This window comes from Phaseolus vulgaris, chromosome 8, assembly GCF_051622355.1.
Source record: "Phaseolus vulgaris cultivar YP4 chromosome 8, ASM5162235v1, whole genome shotgun sequence".
Lineage (NCBI taxonomy): Eukaryota > Viridiplantae > Streptophyta > Magnoliopsida > Fabales > Fabaceae > Phaseolus > Phaseolus vulgaris.
The window spans coordinates 32909845-32924110 of NC_143505.1; the positions used below are offsets into that span (position 1 = coordinate 32909845).

Below are 14266 nucleotides of genomic sequence, written 5' to 3' on the forward strand. Positions count from 1 at the left end.
TCTTATATCTTAAAGTTAATTATATTAACATAGTTACACACAACTTAAAAAAGATAAAAATCTTTGAAAAAAAATCAGTGTAGATCGTATAAACACAAGAGCAAAATTATTAATCCAAGATTAAGAAGGCGTACACGTGAATAAAATAAAGAATATAAAGAATAACTGTACAGGTAAAGGTAGTTTTACGTTCAAGTAAAGCGAGGGCTGATAATTCAAATGATTTTGTATACATAGTTGCCCCATATATAGCACAGTGGCAAGATCTTCAGATAAGGATCCCAGTTTTTGGTGTTGAATGGATGAAAAACAGATTATTAATGTGACCGAAGGTAAATAAAGACCAATAAAAAAATTTATTTCGTTCAAAAATTAACTTTAAATTATGCTCAAATGATGCTACTTTAATTTAATAAATGCCCAATTCCTTAGTTATTGGATTATTAAACTTGAGTTCGAGTATTTGTCAAACAAAGACGATGTAGAATAAAAATAACAAAAATGTTTTTTTATGATCATAATCAACTCAATAAATATCATAATCAATAAATAACAATAAATATTTATATTTTAATTTTCTTTTATTATGTTGTAAATATAAAATGGAATAGATGTAAAAATATCATAATAATAAATAAAAAATTATTGAACAATACTTTTGAATTTATCTCTGAAAAAAGAACCGGACAATATAGCCTTTGAATTTATCTCTGAAGAAAGAACCGAACTCTTTTTATGTTGAAACTATGGATATTTAAAATAGATTAAATTGTTGACGTCAGCGATACAGTGTTTGATATTTAAGGAACGCAGTTGTTGATTGGTGTTGCGCAAGCGAAGAAAATGGCCTCTTGGAATTGGTTAGCACTGGAAGTTGCGTATGAGGCTCTGGGTTGGTTCGCTTTCGTTTCCTGGTCCCTCAGTTTCTACCCTCAAGTCATCTTGAATTTTCGCAGGAAGAGGTATCATCTTCCTTTTCTCTCATCATCTATGCTAGTGTAATTGATTAATAAAACGTAATATTTGATTGTTAATTTTTTTCAATTTAGTGTGGTTGGGCTCAACTTCGATTTCGTGGTGCTGAATTTGACCAAGCACAGTACCTATCTCATATACAACGCTTCTCTCTACTTCAGCTCTGCTATTCAGAAGCAGTACTTCGACAAATACGGTTATGGAGAGGTTCCTTCTCAAACAGACTTCAATTGTTTCTCAATTAAATCAAACCAACAACGTTTCATGTATGCTAAACTCTTCACGCTGAAAGCCAATTTTCCCCACATCTAATACAATGCTTTCTTCCTTTATCTTCCACCAAAAATATGAATAAAAAATTAAATATACTTTTCTGTCGTTAAATATACTTTTCTTTGGTAAAATATACTTATGAGTTAAAACAATCATATTTTTGGAAAAGCTAATGTAAAATAATTTATGATAAATCTATATAAACTAATTTTACTGTTGGTAAAACATCTTTTATTTTTTCTCTTCTAAAAATGGTTACGTGGAAGTTTATGTAAACAGACCCTATATGAATTATAATGTTTGAATAAAAAAAAATGTCGTGTCAGTTTCGTATTGAATTGTACAATCATTATCTTTAGAGTCAAATGAATGATGATTCCTGATCGATTAGCAAGCTCAAAAGTGGTTCATACTATGATAACAAAATTAAGAACTGCTCTTCAAGGAACTGTTATGGACTCTTCTGTTGTGCTTTTTGGAGAAAATTTTGACAATTGGAAAATTGTGAATTGTTTGAGAGTTGAAGTAATGTTTGTTATGTATAAACATTTGGAGTTCCCTGATGTGGTTTTGAATTCCTCCTATTTCAGATGATACCTGTGGCTGCAAATGATGTTGCTTTCTCCATCCATGCTGTTCTACTGACGGCAATCACGTTGTTCCAGATTGCAATCTATGAAGTAAGAATGATATTGTTGAAAAATTATAATGTTCTCCCTTTTTGTTCTATGGACTGAATTCTCGATTTTTTGCTCAACTTAGTTATTGTTTGTTTGTAGCGTGGGAGTCAGAAAGTGTCCAAAGTTTCTATTGGAATTGTCTCTGTTGCTTGGCTTATTGCAGCAGTTTGTTTCTTTATTGCTTTGTCAAATCATTCCTGGCTTTGGCTTCTCTCCATGTTCAAGTATGTTGTCCATGCTTATGTGGTTAATTGTTTTTGTTTTGTCCTTTATGGCCTTCAATTTAATTCCTTAGAATATATGCGTGGATATACTCTTGGTTTTATCGCGGATGCTATTTCTTTTAGTACTGGAGATTTGATATTTGTTTATTCTTAATCAGTTTATACCAATTTATTGAGCTCCCATGTGGTAATTTTCTCAGTGCTTTCTTGAAACCATCCTAATTCATCTCGAGATGGCATGCTATTTGCACAACAGGACAAAGCTTATTTCTCTTTTATCAATTGCTTAGGAGATTATGTGGTCAATCTAGGCAAATATTTTCGGTTTACTCTGTCTTGTGGAAGGCAGGTGCATATGAAATTGAAGCTTTGGCTGAAAGTATTTCTGTTCTAATTTGAGGGCACCGATGAATTATTGAACTTATGTGTGCCTGTTACGTGTCTTGTTAAAAATGAAAAAAGATCCACACCTTAAACGGAAACACACTGATTTCCTCTCACGAAGATATTATTCCAGCTCTCACTATCGTTGACAACAACCACTTAAAAAGGAAACACTTCCTTTCACACTGGAGGAATCCTGTCAAAAACAACAAAAAAACACACACCTCACCCTACATGGTTGGTCTCTATTTAAAAACCAACCCCAACTTACTCCTCCCCCGCCACTACACAACCTTCTTTATTTTTCATTTTTCTTCTATAATACACTTTCCACACTTTTTCACTATCCTTTTGCCTAACATTACTCCCCTCAACTGAAACAACCTTGTCCTCAAGGTTAAAGTCTAGAAATTGGTCTTTGGTAGTCGCAACATCCTCCCACGTTGGAGCTTTCGTTCCACCTTCATTCCAGTGCACTAAAACCTATTGCATTGGTGCTCCGTGAATGTGTACCACTCGTCTATTTAATATCTGACTTGGAGAAAAATCCGAGCCATGTCTTTGGAATTTTGGGGGCAATTTGGGGTCCACTTCGTGAGTCCCCATTGCCAATTTTAACTGGGAAACATGGAAAACTGGGTGTACAGGGGCATTCTCTGATAGTTGTAATCTATATATGCTATTGATCTGACTTTTGCTAAAACAACAAAAGGACCATAATAGCGTGCTGACAATTTCGGATGCAATCGCATAGGCACATAAAGTTGTCGGTGAGGGCAAATCTTTAGAACCTTATCTCCTACTTTGATTGGAGAAGGTTTCTGGTGGCGATTAGCAAATTTCGACATCTGATCTTGCAGTCTATCAAGGTGAAATTTGAGTTGTTTAACAGCCTCATCTCTTGTTTTAAGTCTTTAGCGAGAACTTCTACCATCGCTTCTGCTAGTACAAATCAAGCTGGAGATGGAGGAGCCCTGCCATACACAACTTAAGGGTGTGCTTTTGGAAGCCCCTTGGAAGCTAGTGTTGTACCAGTACTTGGCCCAGGGAATAAAATTCACCCAAGTTTTCGGTTGTTCAAAGCTAAAACAATGGAGATATGTTTCCAAGTTTCATTTAAGACTTCCGCTTGGTCGTCTGTCTCACAGGGTGATATGCAACGCTCATGTTCAAGGTTGTACTTTGTAGTCTAAATAATTTCTTCCAAAAGACTCAAAATGATAGATTCCCTATCACTAACAATGGAAGCTGGAATTCCATGTAACTTGACCACCTCTTTCACAAACACTTCCATGTCCGATCATGCAGAATAAGGGTGTTTTAGAGGAATCAAGTGATCATACTTACTAAGGTGATCAACTACCACCAAGATCGCGTCATACCCATTTGACATATGAAGTTTGACGATGAATTCCATGCTTCTCTCCTCTCATATTGCCACCAGAATAGGCAGCGGTTGAAGGAGTCCTTGAGGTGAGTTAGCTTGATACTTATTTTGTTGGCAAATAACACTTGGCTACGAACTCGGTGATAGTTTTCTTCATGCCAATAACTTGACCACCTCTTTCACAAACACTTCCACGATCGATCTTGTAGAATAATGGTGTTTTAGAGGAATGAAGTGACTATACTTACTAAGGCAATCAACTACCACCAAGATCGCGTCATACCCATTTGACATAGGAAGTTTGACGATGAAATCCATGCTTCTCTCCTCCCATATTGCCACTAGAATAGGTAGCAAATGAAGGAGTCTTTTAGGTGAATTAGCTTGATACTTATTCTGTTGGCAAATAACACGTGGCTATGAAATCGATGATAGTTTTCTTCATGCCAATCCAATGCAAAGATTGAGCTATCCTCTTATATGTGCAAAAAATCCCTGAATGTTCTCCCATAGGAGTCGTATGATATTCACAGAGCAACTTCGGAATCCAACTTGAAGATGTTGATAAAACCATTTGACCCTTGTAATGAAGCCTTCCATTCTCTAAGGTATAATTCCTGTGTGAATCAGGGTTAATTGTTAATTCTTCCATTATCTTTTGTAAAGCAGGATCTTTCTGGACTTCATCCTCCACTAACTCCATGTCTTGCCAATATGGTTTGGATAAAATGTTGATAACTGTAGTTCGTTATTCCTCATCTTCAAATTTGTTCGGTAATGCATCCGCCACCTTATTAGACGCCTTTGGTTTGTACACGATATCAAATTCATACCCCAACAACTTAGCTAAACAGTTCTGTTGGTTCTGAGTTGGTTCTGAGTGGTAATTCTTTGTTCCAGCAGATGTCTCAAACTCCTCTGATCAGTGTAGACTATAAATTTCCCTCCTAATAAGTATGGCATCCAATGTCGAATCGTCAACACCAAGGCCATTAATTCCTTCTTGTATATAGATTTTGCCAAAGAAGACTCGGCCAAAGTTTTTCTGAAAAAAGGCAATTGGCTCTTTATTCTGTGATAGAACAACTCCTATTTCATTGCCCGATGTGTCACATTCTATACAAAAAGGGTTGGCAAAAATTTGGCATCATTAAAACGTGTGCAATCGCGATAGTATTCTTAAGCTTCTACAATACTTTCCTCTTTCCACACAAAGTTCCCTTTTTTAAGCAACTACGTCAACGGTTTCACCATTCTTTCCATAATTATGTATAAATGTCCCATAAAATATGTGAGGCCTAAAACTCCCCTCAAAGCTTTCAAAGATTTGGTTTTGGCCACTGCATGATAACATAAATCTTTTGAGGATCCATCTGAACTCCATTCCCCAAAATCACATGACCCAAATATTGCACTTCTTGTTTCCCAAATTCACATTTATTTTGATTTGCATAAAACTTGTGTTGTTGGAGAATCTTTAAAACTATTTCAGCTGCATTAGGTGCTCCTCCCACATTTTATTGTATATCAGAATATCATCAAAGAAAACTAGTACAAATATCCTAAAATAAGGTTGTAAAATAGTATTCATGGTGCATTGAAACGTCTGATGCATTAGTCAGTCCAAGTGGCATAACTAATGATTCATAGAGTCCATGATGCGTGCAAAAAGTAGTCTTTGGTATATCACGTGCGAATTTGATGGTAGATAGCCCTCAAATCAACTTTAAAGAAATGTACCCCATGCAGCTTGTCAAGTAACTCTTCTATTACCAGAATTGGAAATTTGTTCAAAGAATTGTCGCTTTATTTAATGCCCTATAGTCCACACAAAACCTTCAGCTGCCATTTTTCTTTTTGACTAAGATAGCAACTGGACTTGAATAGGGGCTATTGTTGGGCCTAATTATTCCCGACTTCAACTTTTCTACAACTTGTTTTTGGCAGTTTCTTCCTGCACCCCTACATTTTTCTTCCTGCACCACCACAATTTTGTAAATTCCGAAACTGACCCCCACAATTTCGGAATCTGGGAGTGTGCTACGGATTCATCAATCCGGAAGTGAATCATGTTGCAGTCCGAATGAGGGGGTGTTCCGAAAGCAAAGTTTGCATAAATTATTGATTTCCAGATTACTGAATCCGGAAGCCTAATTTCTATTACGGATTAGTGGATCCAGAATAATTTTTTTTCAATTATGGATTTCTGAATCCGGAATGCATATTTTGAATTATGGATTAAAGGATCCGGAATGGTTTTTTCAATGGATGTTTTGCATTTTTTTATTTTGGATTAACACTATCATTCATGTACTACCGGAAGCATCAATCCAAGAGATTACTGGATGTACCAATTCGAAAATTTACCGGAAACACCAATCCGAAAATTTACCGGATTTCGTAATCCGGAATAGAAAAAAAAATAAAAGTACAATTTATATAGGGACACTTTTGTCTTTGCGCAACCTTGTAGGGGTGCAGGAAGAAACTGCCCTTGTTTTTCTATCTCTATTTTCAACAGATGTTGATTTCTATAAGGCCTTACATTGATCATATGATCATATCTACTCCTACTTTAATGGGAATCTTATGATCTAACTCTTTGTAGGGAGGCAATTCTCTAGGCTCTTCGAAAATCTCTTCACACTCCTTTAAAACCCCCATCCAGCTCAGTTTTCTGCCTCATAGATAAACCTGAATTTTTTGTCCTCTCCCAAGGTCTGGTCTGCAGTCCCTATTCCCATACAGCTGACACTGCTTCTATCTCCTTTTCCTTCTTTAAAGCTTGGGTAGTCACCAAGGTTCTTGTCAATGTATGATCCCCTCTAATCTGTAGCTTCTTCCCTTGAAGACTAAAGTTCAGCGTCAATGTCTTCCAGTTCACTTTTACATCCCCCAAAGTCGCCAACCAAGCTACCCCTAGAATCAAATCCACCCCTCCTAACTCAAACAAGAAGAAAGTCTCTTTAATTGTGCACTTTTACAGCTTCACCTCCACATCCTTGCAATACCTGCTTGTTCTTTTTCTATGCCCATCTCCTAACCTTACATTATAGGAAGGGGATTATTCCATTTGCAACCCAAGGTTTTTAACCAAATCCAATGAAATGAAATTGTGGCTAGCCCCACTGTGAACTAGCACTGGTTTTCCTCTCACTCCCCCTGTAACTTCATTATATTGGGTTGTGTCAGTTCTCCAATTGGAAAAACCTACAGGTCCATCTGTTGATACTCCTTATCCTTGTATTCTTCTTCTGATTCTCAACAATTTCCCCCAGCTCAATTTGTTTCATATCCCTTGGTTCTCCCTCATATTTCGCAAAAATAATAACACGTAGATTTTTATCAAGACACTGATGCCCATGACTATAAGCCCCTCCGTAATGAAAACATCTCCCCTCTTCCCTCCTTCTAACATATTCCCGATTAGGGAGGGTCCGGGATCCCCTGTTTTTTGATCCCTCAACCGTGTTCACTCTTGACTGGACATCTCTTGTTGTGTTGGAAGACTCCTTTGTTGCGTTGTTAGCCAAACTAAAAGAAGCTTGCCACTCGTCTCCTTGTAGTTCTTCACGCGTGTTGCTATTCCCGTCCCTCCTTGATATAAAAAATTGGAAGGGACATTCCGATACAAATTAACACCCCCTTTAATCTCTTTCATCATCTCTTCCACGCCCAAGGCAATCTCCATGACCCTCATCAACTCTTTTCCTAATTTGGTTACGAATCTTGGCCTGCAATCCCGCAAAGAAATACCCTAGCAGTTGTTCCTCAGCCTATGATACCAACACTTCAAATTCTATTATGTAATCATCCACCCTTCCGTTCCATTTAATCCCTGCCAATTTCTCAAACACGGAACTTCACTTCCTACCTCCGAACCTCCCGTTTAGAGCCATAGAAAAATCTTCCCAAGAAGGATTCTTGGATTTTTTACGCCAAAATTTGAACCAATGGCTAGCATTTCCTTCCGTACTAATGAAAGCCTACCTTAATTTTCCTTTGCAGAAACATTCTGAACTTCAAAAAATATTTTTGCTCTTGTTATCCATCTCAGCGGATCCGTCCCTTCAAAGATTGGTAGTTCCACCCTTCTAGTCCATGGTTTCAGTTCTCTTTCTTCCTCCTCATTAGTTTTGTTACCATGCACTGATCGTTCTTCGTTCTTTTCTTCCTCATTCAATGAAATGTCTCTTCCCTCAGACATCCTTTAACTTTTCTTTATGTCACGAAACAATTCTTTTATTTCTTTCATCTCCAAAAGGATTTCCTTCATTCTTTGTTTACTGGGCCACTTTTCCAAAGCGCTCATACAATGTTCCATGTCTTCTCCTATTCCTTTTGATCCGGGAGGTCGGAGCAAAAATGTTACGTGCCTTGTTAAGAATGAAAAAAGGTCCATACCTGAAACACACTGATTTCCTCTCAATATTCTAGCTCTCACTACCGTTTACAACAACCACTTACAAAGGAAACACTTCTTTTCACACATGAGGAATACCCTGCATGGTTGGTCTCTATTTAAAAACCAACCCCATCACCCCCACCATCCTTTTTCCTAACAGTACCAGCTTCAAAATATTAGCTATCATTTGAGAGCCTTTATGATTTATTATTTTGTGACCAATTTGATGAAGAAGACATTTAAATTTTTTCATGTGTTGGGGTTCTTACCACTATGGACGCAGCTTATGGTATGATGTTAGGACAAAGCTTAGAATCTTCTTCTGTATGTTGAACTACCTCAGATCCACTTTTGCTGTAGTGCTACAGTCCATGTTCTGTGTTAATAGAAAATATCAGGTTGCTTAGTCTTTGGATGTAATTAATTTTCTTCTAACTTTTTGTTTACATTGATTTTGTTGCAGCTCAATTCAAGTAACTATGACTATTATAAAGTACATTCCTCAGGTTGAGATTCTTTTTCTATTTTATTTGTCTTCTTTTTTATCTTTAGACTGTTGTTGACATATCATTTTTTAAACTAAAATTTCATAGCAGAAACTAATTTACTGTATCTGCTCCTGAATACCAATGAACCTATTCATGTTCTTTTCTGAAGTCTCTCTAGTCATTACTAAAAAATCAAGACCTTCCTTCTAGTGATGGAAAAACCAATTTATTAAATATAAGGAGTTAGATGCTAGAGTAAAGTTGGAACTCAAATCTTTCTCTCTATTCATGGTATCTTCTACTAGTTTAAATTATTCCTGTAGTGTTAGTTGAAGCACCATTTTCTATTGTTGACATTGTTCACAATTTGGGCTTTAGGCATATACTTCATGTAAAATAATTGACTGGTTTGGAAAAGTGGCCTATCGTACTGTCCCAGTCCCTTACATTTAAGTGGAAAACGTAACGGATCTAGTTGTAGTTCTAGATCTGTAATAATAAACCCTTAAAACTTGAATAGATTGTTATTCGTTTCGATGACGTGGGCCTTATTCATCTCTTTTAAGTGAGTGTATTTTAATCATTCATTTTTTTAATCTCTCAACAGTCAGGCCTGACTAGCTTTACGTCCTCTTGCAGTCCATGTAATTATGTGTCTTGTGAATGTAGGCAGTTATGAACTTCCTGAGAAAAAGTACTGATGGCTTCAGCATTGGTAACATTCTACTTGATTTTTCTGGAGGAGTAGCAAACTATGGACAGATGGTTGTGCAATCAATAGATCAAAGTATTTTCATTGCTCATCTCTGCTAGTGATATTTCTTGTCATTTGATTATATATTTTCGTATGAACTTATTTTATATCCATCTTTCCAGATTCATGGGTCAACTTCTACGGGAATATAGGAAAAGTGGTGCTATCTCTGGTATGGGATCTCTGAGGATTATTTTACTTCTTTCTTACGTTATAATTGTTTCTTAATTTTCTTTTCCATATATTTTGCATGTAGTTGTGATTCAAATACTGATTCTGGTGTTATTTTCTAGTCAATATTTTAATCTTAAAGTCATACTAGTCTTTTCGGTTGAAAAATGATTTCCTTTTTATTCAAGAGTGATGGCTTACTACTCAAACTGAGTAGTAGATGCATGTATCGAGAAACCAATTTTGTATTTTTGCATAGATCTAGGATGGAGCTTGTGCCTGGTAAATTATGCTTGTTTATGAGGTCAGTCAGACACTGTTGCTTGAGGCCTTTATGACACATTGTTTTCCATCTAATACTCAACTGCAGGTATCTGTATTCTTCGACATTATTTTCATTATTCAACATTATGTTCTGTATGCTGGTAATAAATCCTCCAAATCTGAGATCACTACGGAGCATGAAGATCAAATCAGAGAGCAGCTTGTTAGACCTTCTGATCTATCGCCACCAGATAATGCGTAAGATACGATTTGCTTCATAATGTATATTACACTTCCTACTCGTTGATATTTGTGTTGAAATCAAATTAGGATGCTTTTCTTGTCCCATACATTAGGTACTGGGAACTTTCAATAACCAGTGTAAAAGTTTTAAGAATTATCGCCGCGCATTCTTTTATACTACTTTGTGTCATAAAGTTACATATGATCAAGTGACTAGCATGATATTACCAAGCTACTGAATTTCCTAGTGATGTTTGTGGCTAACGATCAAATGAAAAACAGATGCAGTACCCTAATAACTTCACATCATAGTCAAAATCTAAATGAAGTTTGCAAAAGCCAATTTCATTTAAACTTGATGAATAATATAACAGTTTTGTTTGTACTTTGCATACATAATTGAATCAAAGGATACCTCTATTATAAGGAAGATGCCCCACATAAATAGAATGCTTTATGCAGGGGAAAGCATAAACAATATTTCTACCGGTAATTTCCGCGAATGAAAAATACAAGGCATGCATTTTCAATTTTTTGCTCAACTCGGAATTTCATTTGATGAGGTCCTTTTGAACTCTGAATGCTTTTTAGTGATCAATTTGTTGGTTTCTGATCGACATCGTTTCAACCATATAAAAGTGTTCAAGCAGAAGACCAATCTAATGAATCTTTAATCCCAGGTTATTTTCTAACGAATTCAATTATAAATTTAATGAGAAGAATTCCATATGTCATCGGCAGCAACTGTTAGTTAATAGGAATAATTAAAAGGAGATTGTATTTGTTTGAAAAAAATAGTTAACATATATATATTTTTCATTCAATTTTCTATGAATTGACCAAATATGTGTAAGTCATTTTGATAAAATCTAATTAATGAAATGTGTCAACTAATTCATTTAGTGTCTTGTTTTAATTCGTCTACTCATAAAATTTTTAGCCATTTACTTCTGGAATTAAGCAATCAAGAGATTGTTAAAAATAGTAAACTAAAAAAGAATTCCAATTAAAAAATAAAACTGAATCATCAACATGCATTCATAAACAATTTCAATAATAGAAATTTATCAAAATGAAAAAAATTTAAAGAAAAAATTAAGAAAACTATTATGTTCTGTTTATGTACGTGTTCTTATATGGAGCTTGATGATTTCTCCTCGAAGCTTGTATCTATTTATAAGTTATTTTTCTTCTTGGATTTCAAAATTATATTTTATCTGAGATATTGTTTGTTTTTTTTTCTTAGTTTCTAACTTTTCAGAATTCTCATATTTGTTTCCTGATTTGTTACAAAATATGTTCTTCTTTATTTTATTCATATGATTTGTTTCCAATTCTATTTCTATGATATTGTAGATTTTATTCTCTAATTTATTCTACTTACACTTCGTTTCCCTTTTGATTTAGAGAAGAAACATGGAATTTCATTAATAAGGCTCACTCACATCAACATACATTTCTATGAGACTTGTGTGTCAATGCAACAAACACTTATCAGATTGTTGTAGGTGCAGTTGGCTCTAGAAGGGGTGTTGATGGAGATGTGCCTTCATAGTTTTCGGATTTTGTTGGTGATTGGCGGAAGCATCATGGATTGAAGATGAAGCAAGGTCCTCCTAAGAGTGGTGGTGACCTTGAAGGTGCATGAGAGGTAAGAATTGAGAGTAGTGAGGCCAACTGATGGAAGAGGGCCAAGCACAACCTTTCATGAAAGGCAAGAGCCAAGTCAAGAACGTCCAAGATCAAGCTAGGAGTGTCTAAGACCAAACTAGGAGCGTCTAAGACAAGCTAGGAGCGTCTAGGACAAGAAGACCAAGCTAAGAGCGTCTAGGACAAGCTAGGAGTGTCTAAGAAGACTTGGATCAAGCTATGAATGGGAGAGTGGCGTACTAGCACATATTCCGTGAAGGCCCAACAAGTGTAGTTTAGCTTTAATTGGGGTGTAAATAGCATAGCCATGTGGACAAATGTTTATTTTTCTGCACATTAGAATTAAGGAGGAGTTAACCTTGATTAGCTAAAGGTTTCTAGAAGCCTTCACTAATTAAGGGAAGGTTTTATGAAGCCATGTGCACCCATGTGCTCCATGTGCTCCATGTGCCCATGTGCCCATGTGCCTCCACATTTCCATTTCATTTTGCTTACATTTCATGTGCACTTAGCTTAACATTTACGGCCTCCTTAGCCTATGAAAGGAGATGCCTAACACTTGTATTTGCAAGATTAATGAGAGTAATGTTATGCTGCCCACATTGTGCCACACATTGCTTTTGCCTAGTTTCTAGGACCTAATCTTCATCTTCATCACCTACCATAGGGCTGGCCGAACCTCCCTCTTTCCATACACATCATACACCTTCAAGATCACCATAGCTCCTAGGAGGATCTTGCACATCTCAATCCATAGCTTCTGCACCATTATTCACAACATCCAAGAAGAGCTCCATGAGAATGCCATCATTTGGTATCATGAGCATTAGGGGTGGCAAAGCGGGCCAGCCCGCCCCGCGCTTGGCCCGCAAAAATGCGGGACAGGTTGGCCCGCCACGCAAAATTATTGCGGGCTAGAATTCCCGACCCGCTCCGCATAAGAGCTGGCCCGCGAGTTTGCGGGCCAGCCCGCATTCTTTTTTATTTTAATTTTTTTTTACATTTTGTTCTTAAAAAATTGTCAAATTAAACCTATATATTTGTTACTATCAAACCTAATTTTTTTTTCTTCCTTTTCAAACATAGTCAAACATCAAAACATTAAATATTAAGATAAATATCAAATATCACTATTCTTCCACTTTCAAAATATTAAAAATACCTAATTCTAAAACATTAAACATAAACATAAACATTAATTCAAAAACATTAAACATAAACATTATTGACATTCTTCCATTTCAACAACATTGGATGTCGCCTTAGAAAAACTTTCATCCATTTTTTTTCTTGCGGGTTAGTGGGCCAGCCCGCCCCGCCCGGCTGTTGGCCCGCGCGGGCCGCGGGTCGGCCCGCACGGCCCGCCCCGCTTTGCCATCCCTAATGAGCATAGGTTCTTCAAAGATGAGTAGTTCTTGGTCATTTTCATTTTGAGTTGTTCTTTATTTCATGTTGTTCATCTTGTTTTCATATTTGTCTTGCTGTTATTAATTTTTACTTTGATTTGGTGTGCTATTTGGAAATTCCAATCGGTGCACCTTGTTCAATTGATCTTGAGCAATCCTTGTGCAATTTTTGGTAGGATTCCATACACCTTTGAGTTGTTGTTTTTATTTTAGGTATTTGAGTCCTTATTGCAATTTTATTTGGTTCATTTTTATGCTCTTTGAGTCTTTTAATGTCTGAATCTATATGTGTTTTGTCTAGTCATGTTTTTCCAAAATGTCATCAAATCATAAGTAGTACTTTGTTTGGCTTATTTGTTTCTTGATTTTGGTCTAAATATTTGTTTTGAATCTGCTGTGTTTTTGATCTTTTGGTGCCTTTTATTTTTAGCTTGAGTTCATATTTGTGTTTAGATCTACACAAATTCCTTTTCATCAATTCCATTGTGTTTGTCTTTTGGTATCTTGCTGTTTTTTTTTTCCAGTTTTTTACAGAATCCCCTATTTTACATAACTCTGTGCTGGCTGTTTTGTTTAAGAAAATTATTTTCCCACATAGGAAATTTCTGATTCTCTGGATTATGCAAGATTGAGGTGTTACAGAAAAGACAAAAAAAAAAAAAAAGAATAAGCTCAAAAGAGTCAATAGAAAAAAAATGATAAATATTATAAAAACAGTGTGCAAATCTGGACGCTACAGTTGGCGTAACTGAACACTGATTTTGAAAAATTTATTAAAAACAAATGGTTCATGCGTTTGGAGTGAAACCAACGCCAGATTTGAGTTACGATCTTGAATTATTTGCATATAAATTTTCAGAAGCAAATCTTAAAAGGATAGCTCAGCATAAATCGGGGAAAATCACGTTCTCTGGCCCACAACAATTTTTCAGTGGTGCTTTTTTTGATTTTGAAATCTATTC

General features: G+C 36.0%; 1 protein-coding gene across 2 annotated transcripts; it reads left to right on the forward strand.

Moving 5' to 3' along the window:
* The first annotated feature begins 700 nt into the window (after positions 1–700).
* LOC137823378 (cystinosin homolog) lies at positions 701–10495 on the forward strand. Of its 2 annotated transcripts, none has more exons than XM_068628484.2 (8): positions 701–962; positions 1050–1182; positions 1839–1928; positions 2028–2152; positions 8792–8834; positions 9486–9603; positions 9693–9742; positions 10112–10495. In XM_068628484.2, exons 1-8 carry the CDS (start codon positions 844–846, stop codon positions 10265–10267), a joined length of 834 nt encoding a protein of 277 aa, XP_068484585.2. In that variant the 5' UTR covers positions 701–843; the 3' UTR covers positions 10268–10495. The 2 variants fall into 2 exon arrangements, with proteins under 2 accessions (XP_068484585.2, XP_090150434.1); XM_090294308.1 differs by having other exon boundaries at positions 762–962; positions 1050–1241.
* Positions 10496–14266: the final 3771 nt, after the last annotated feature.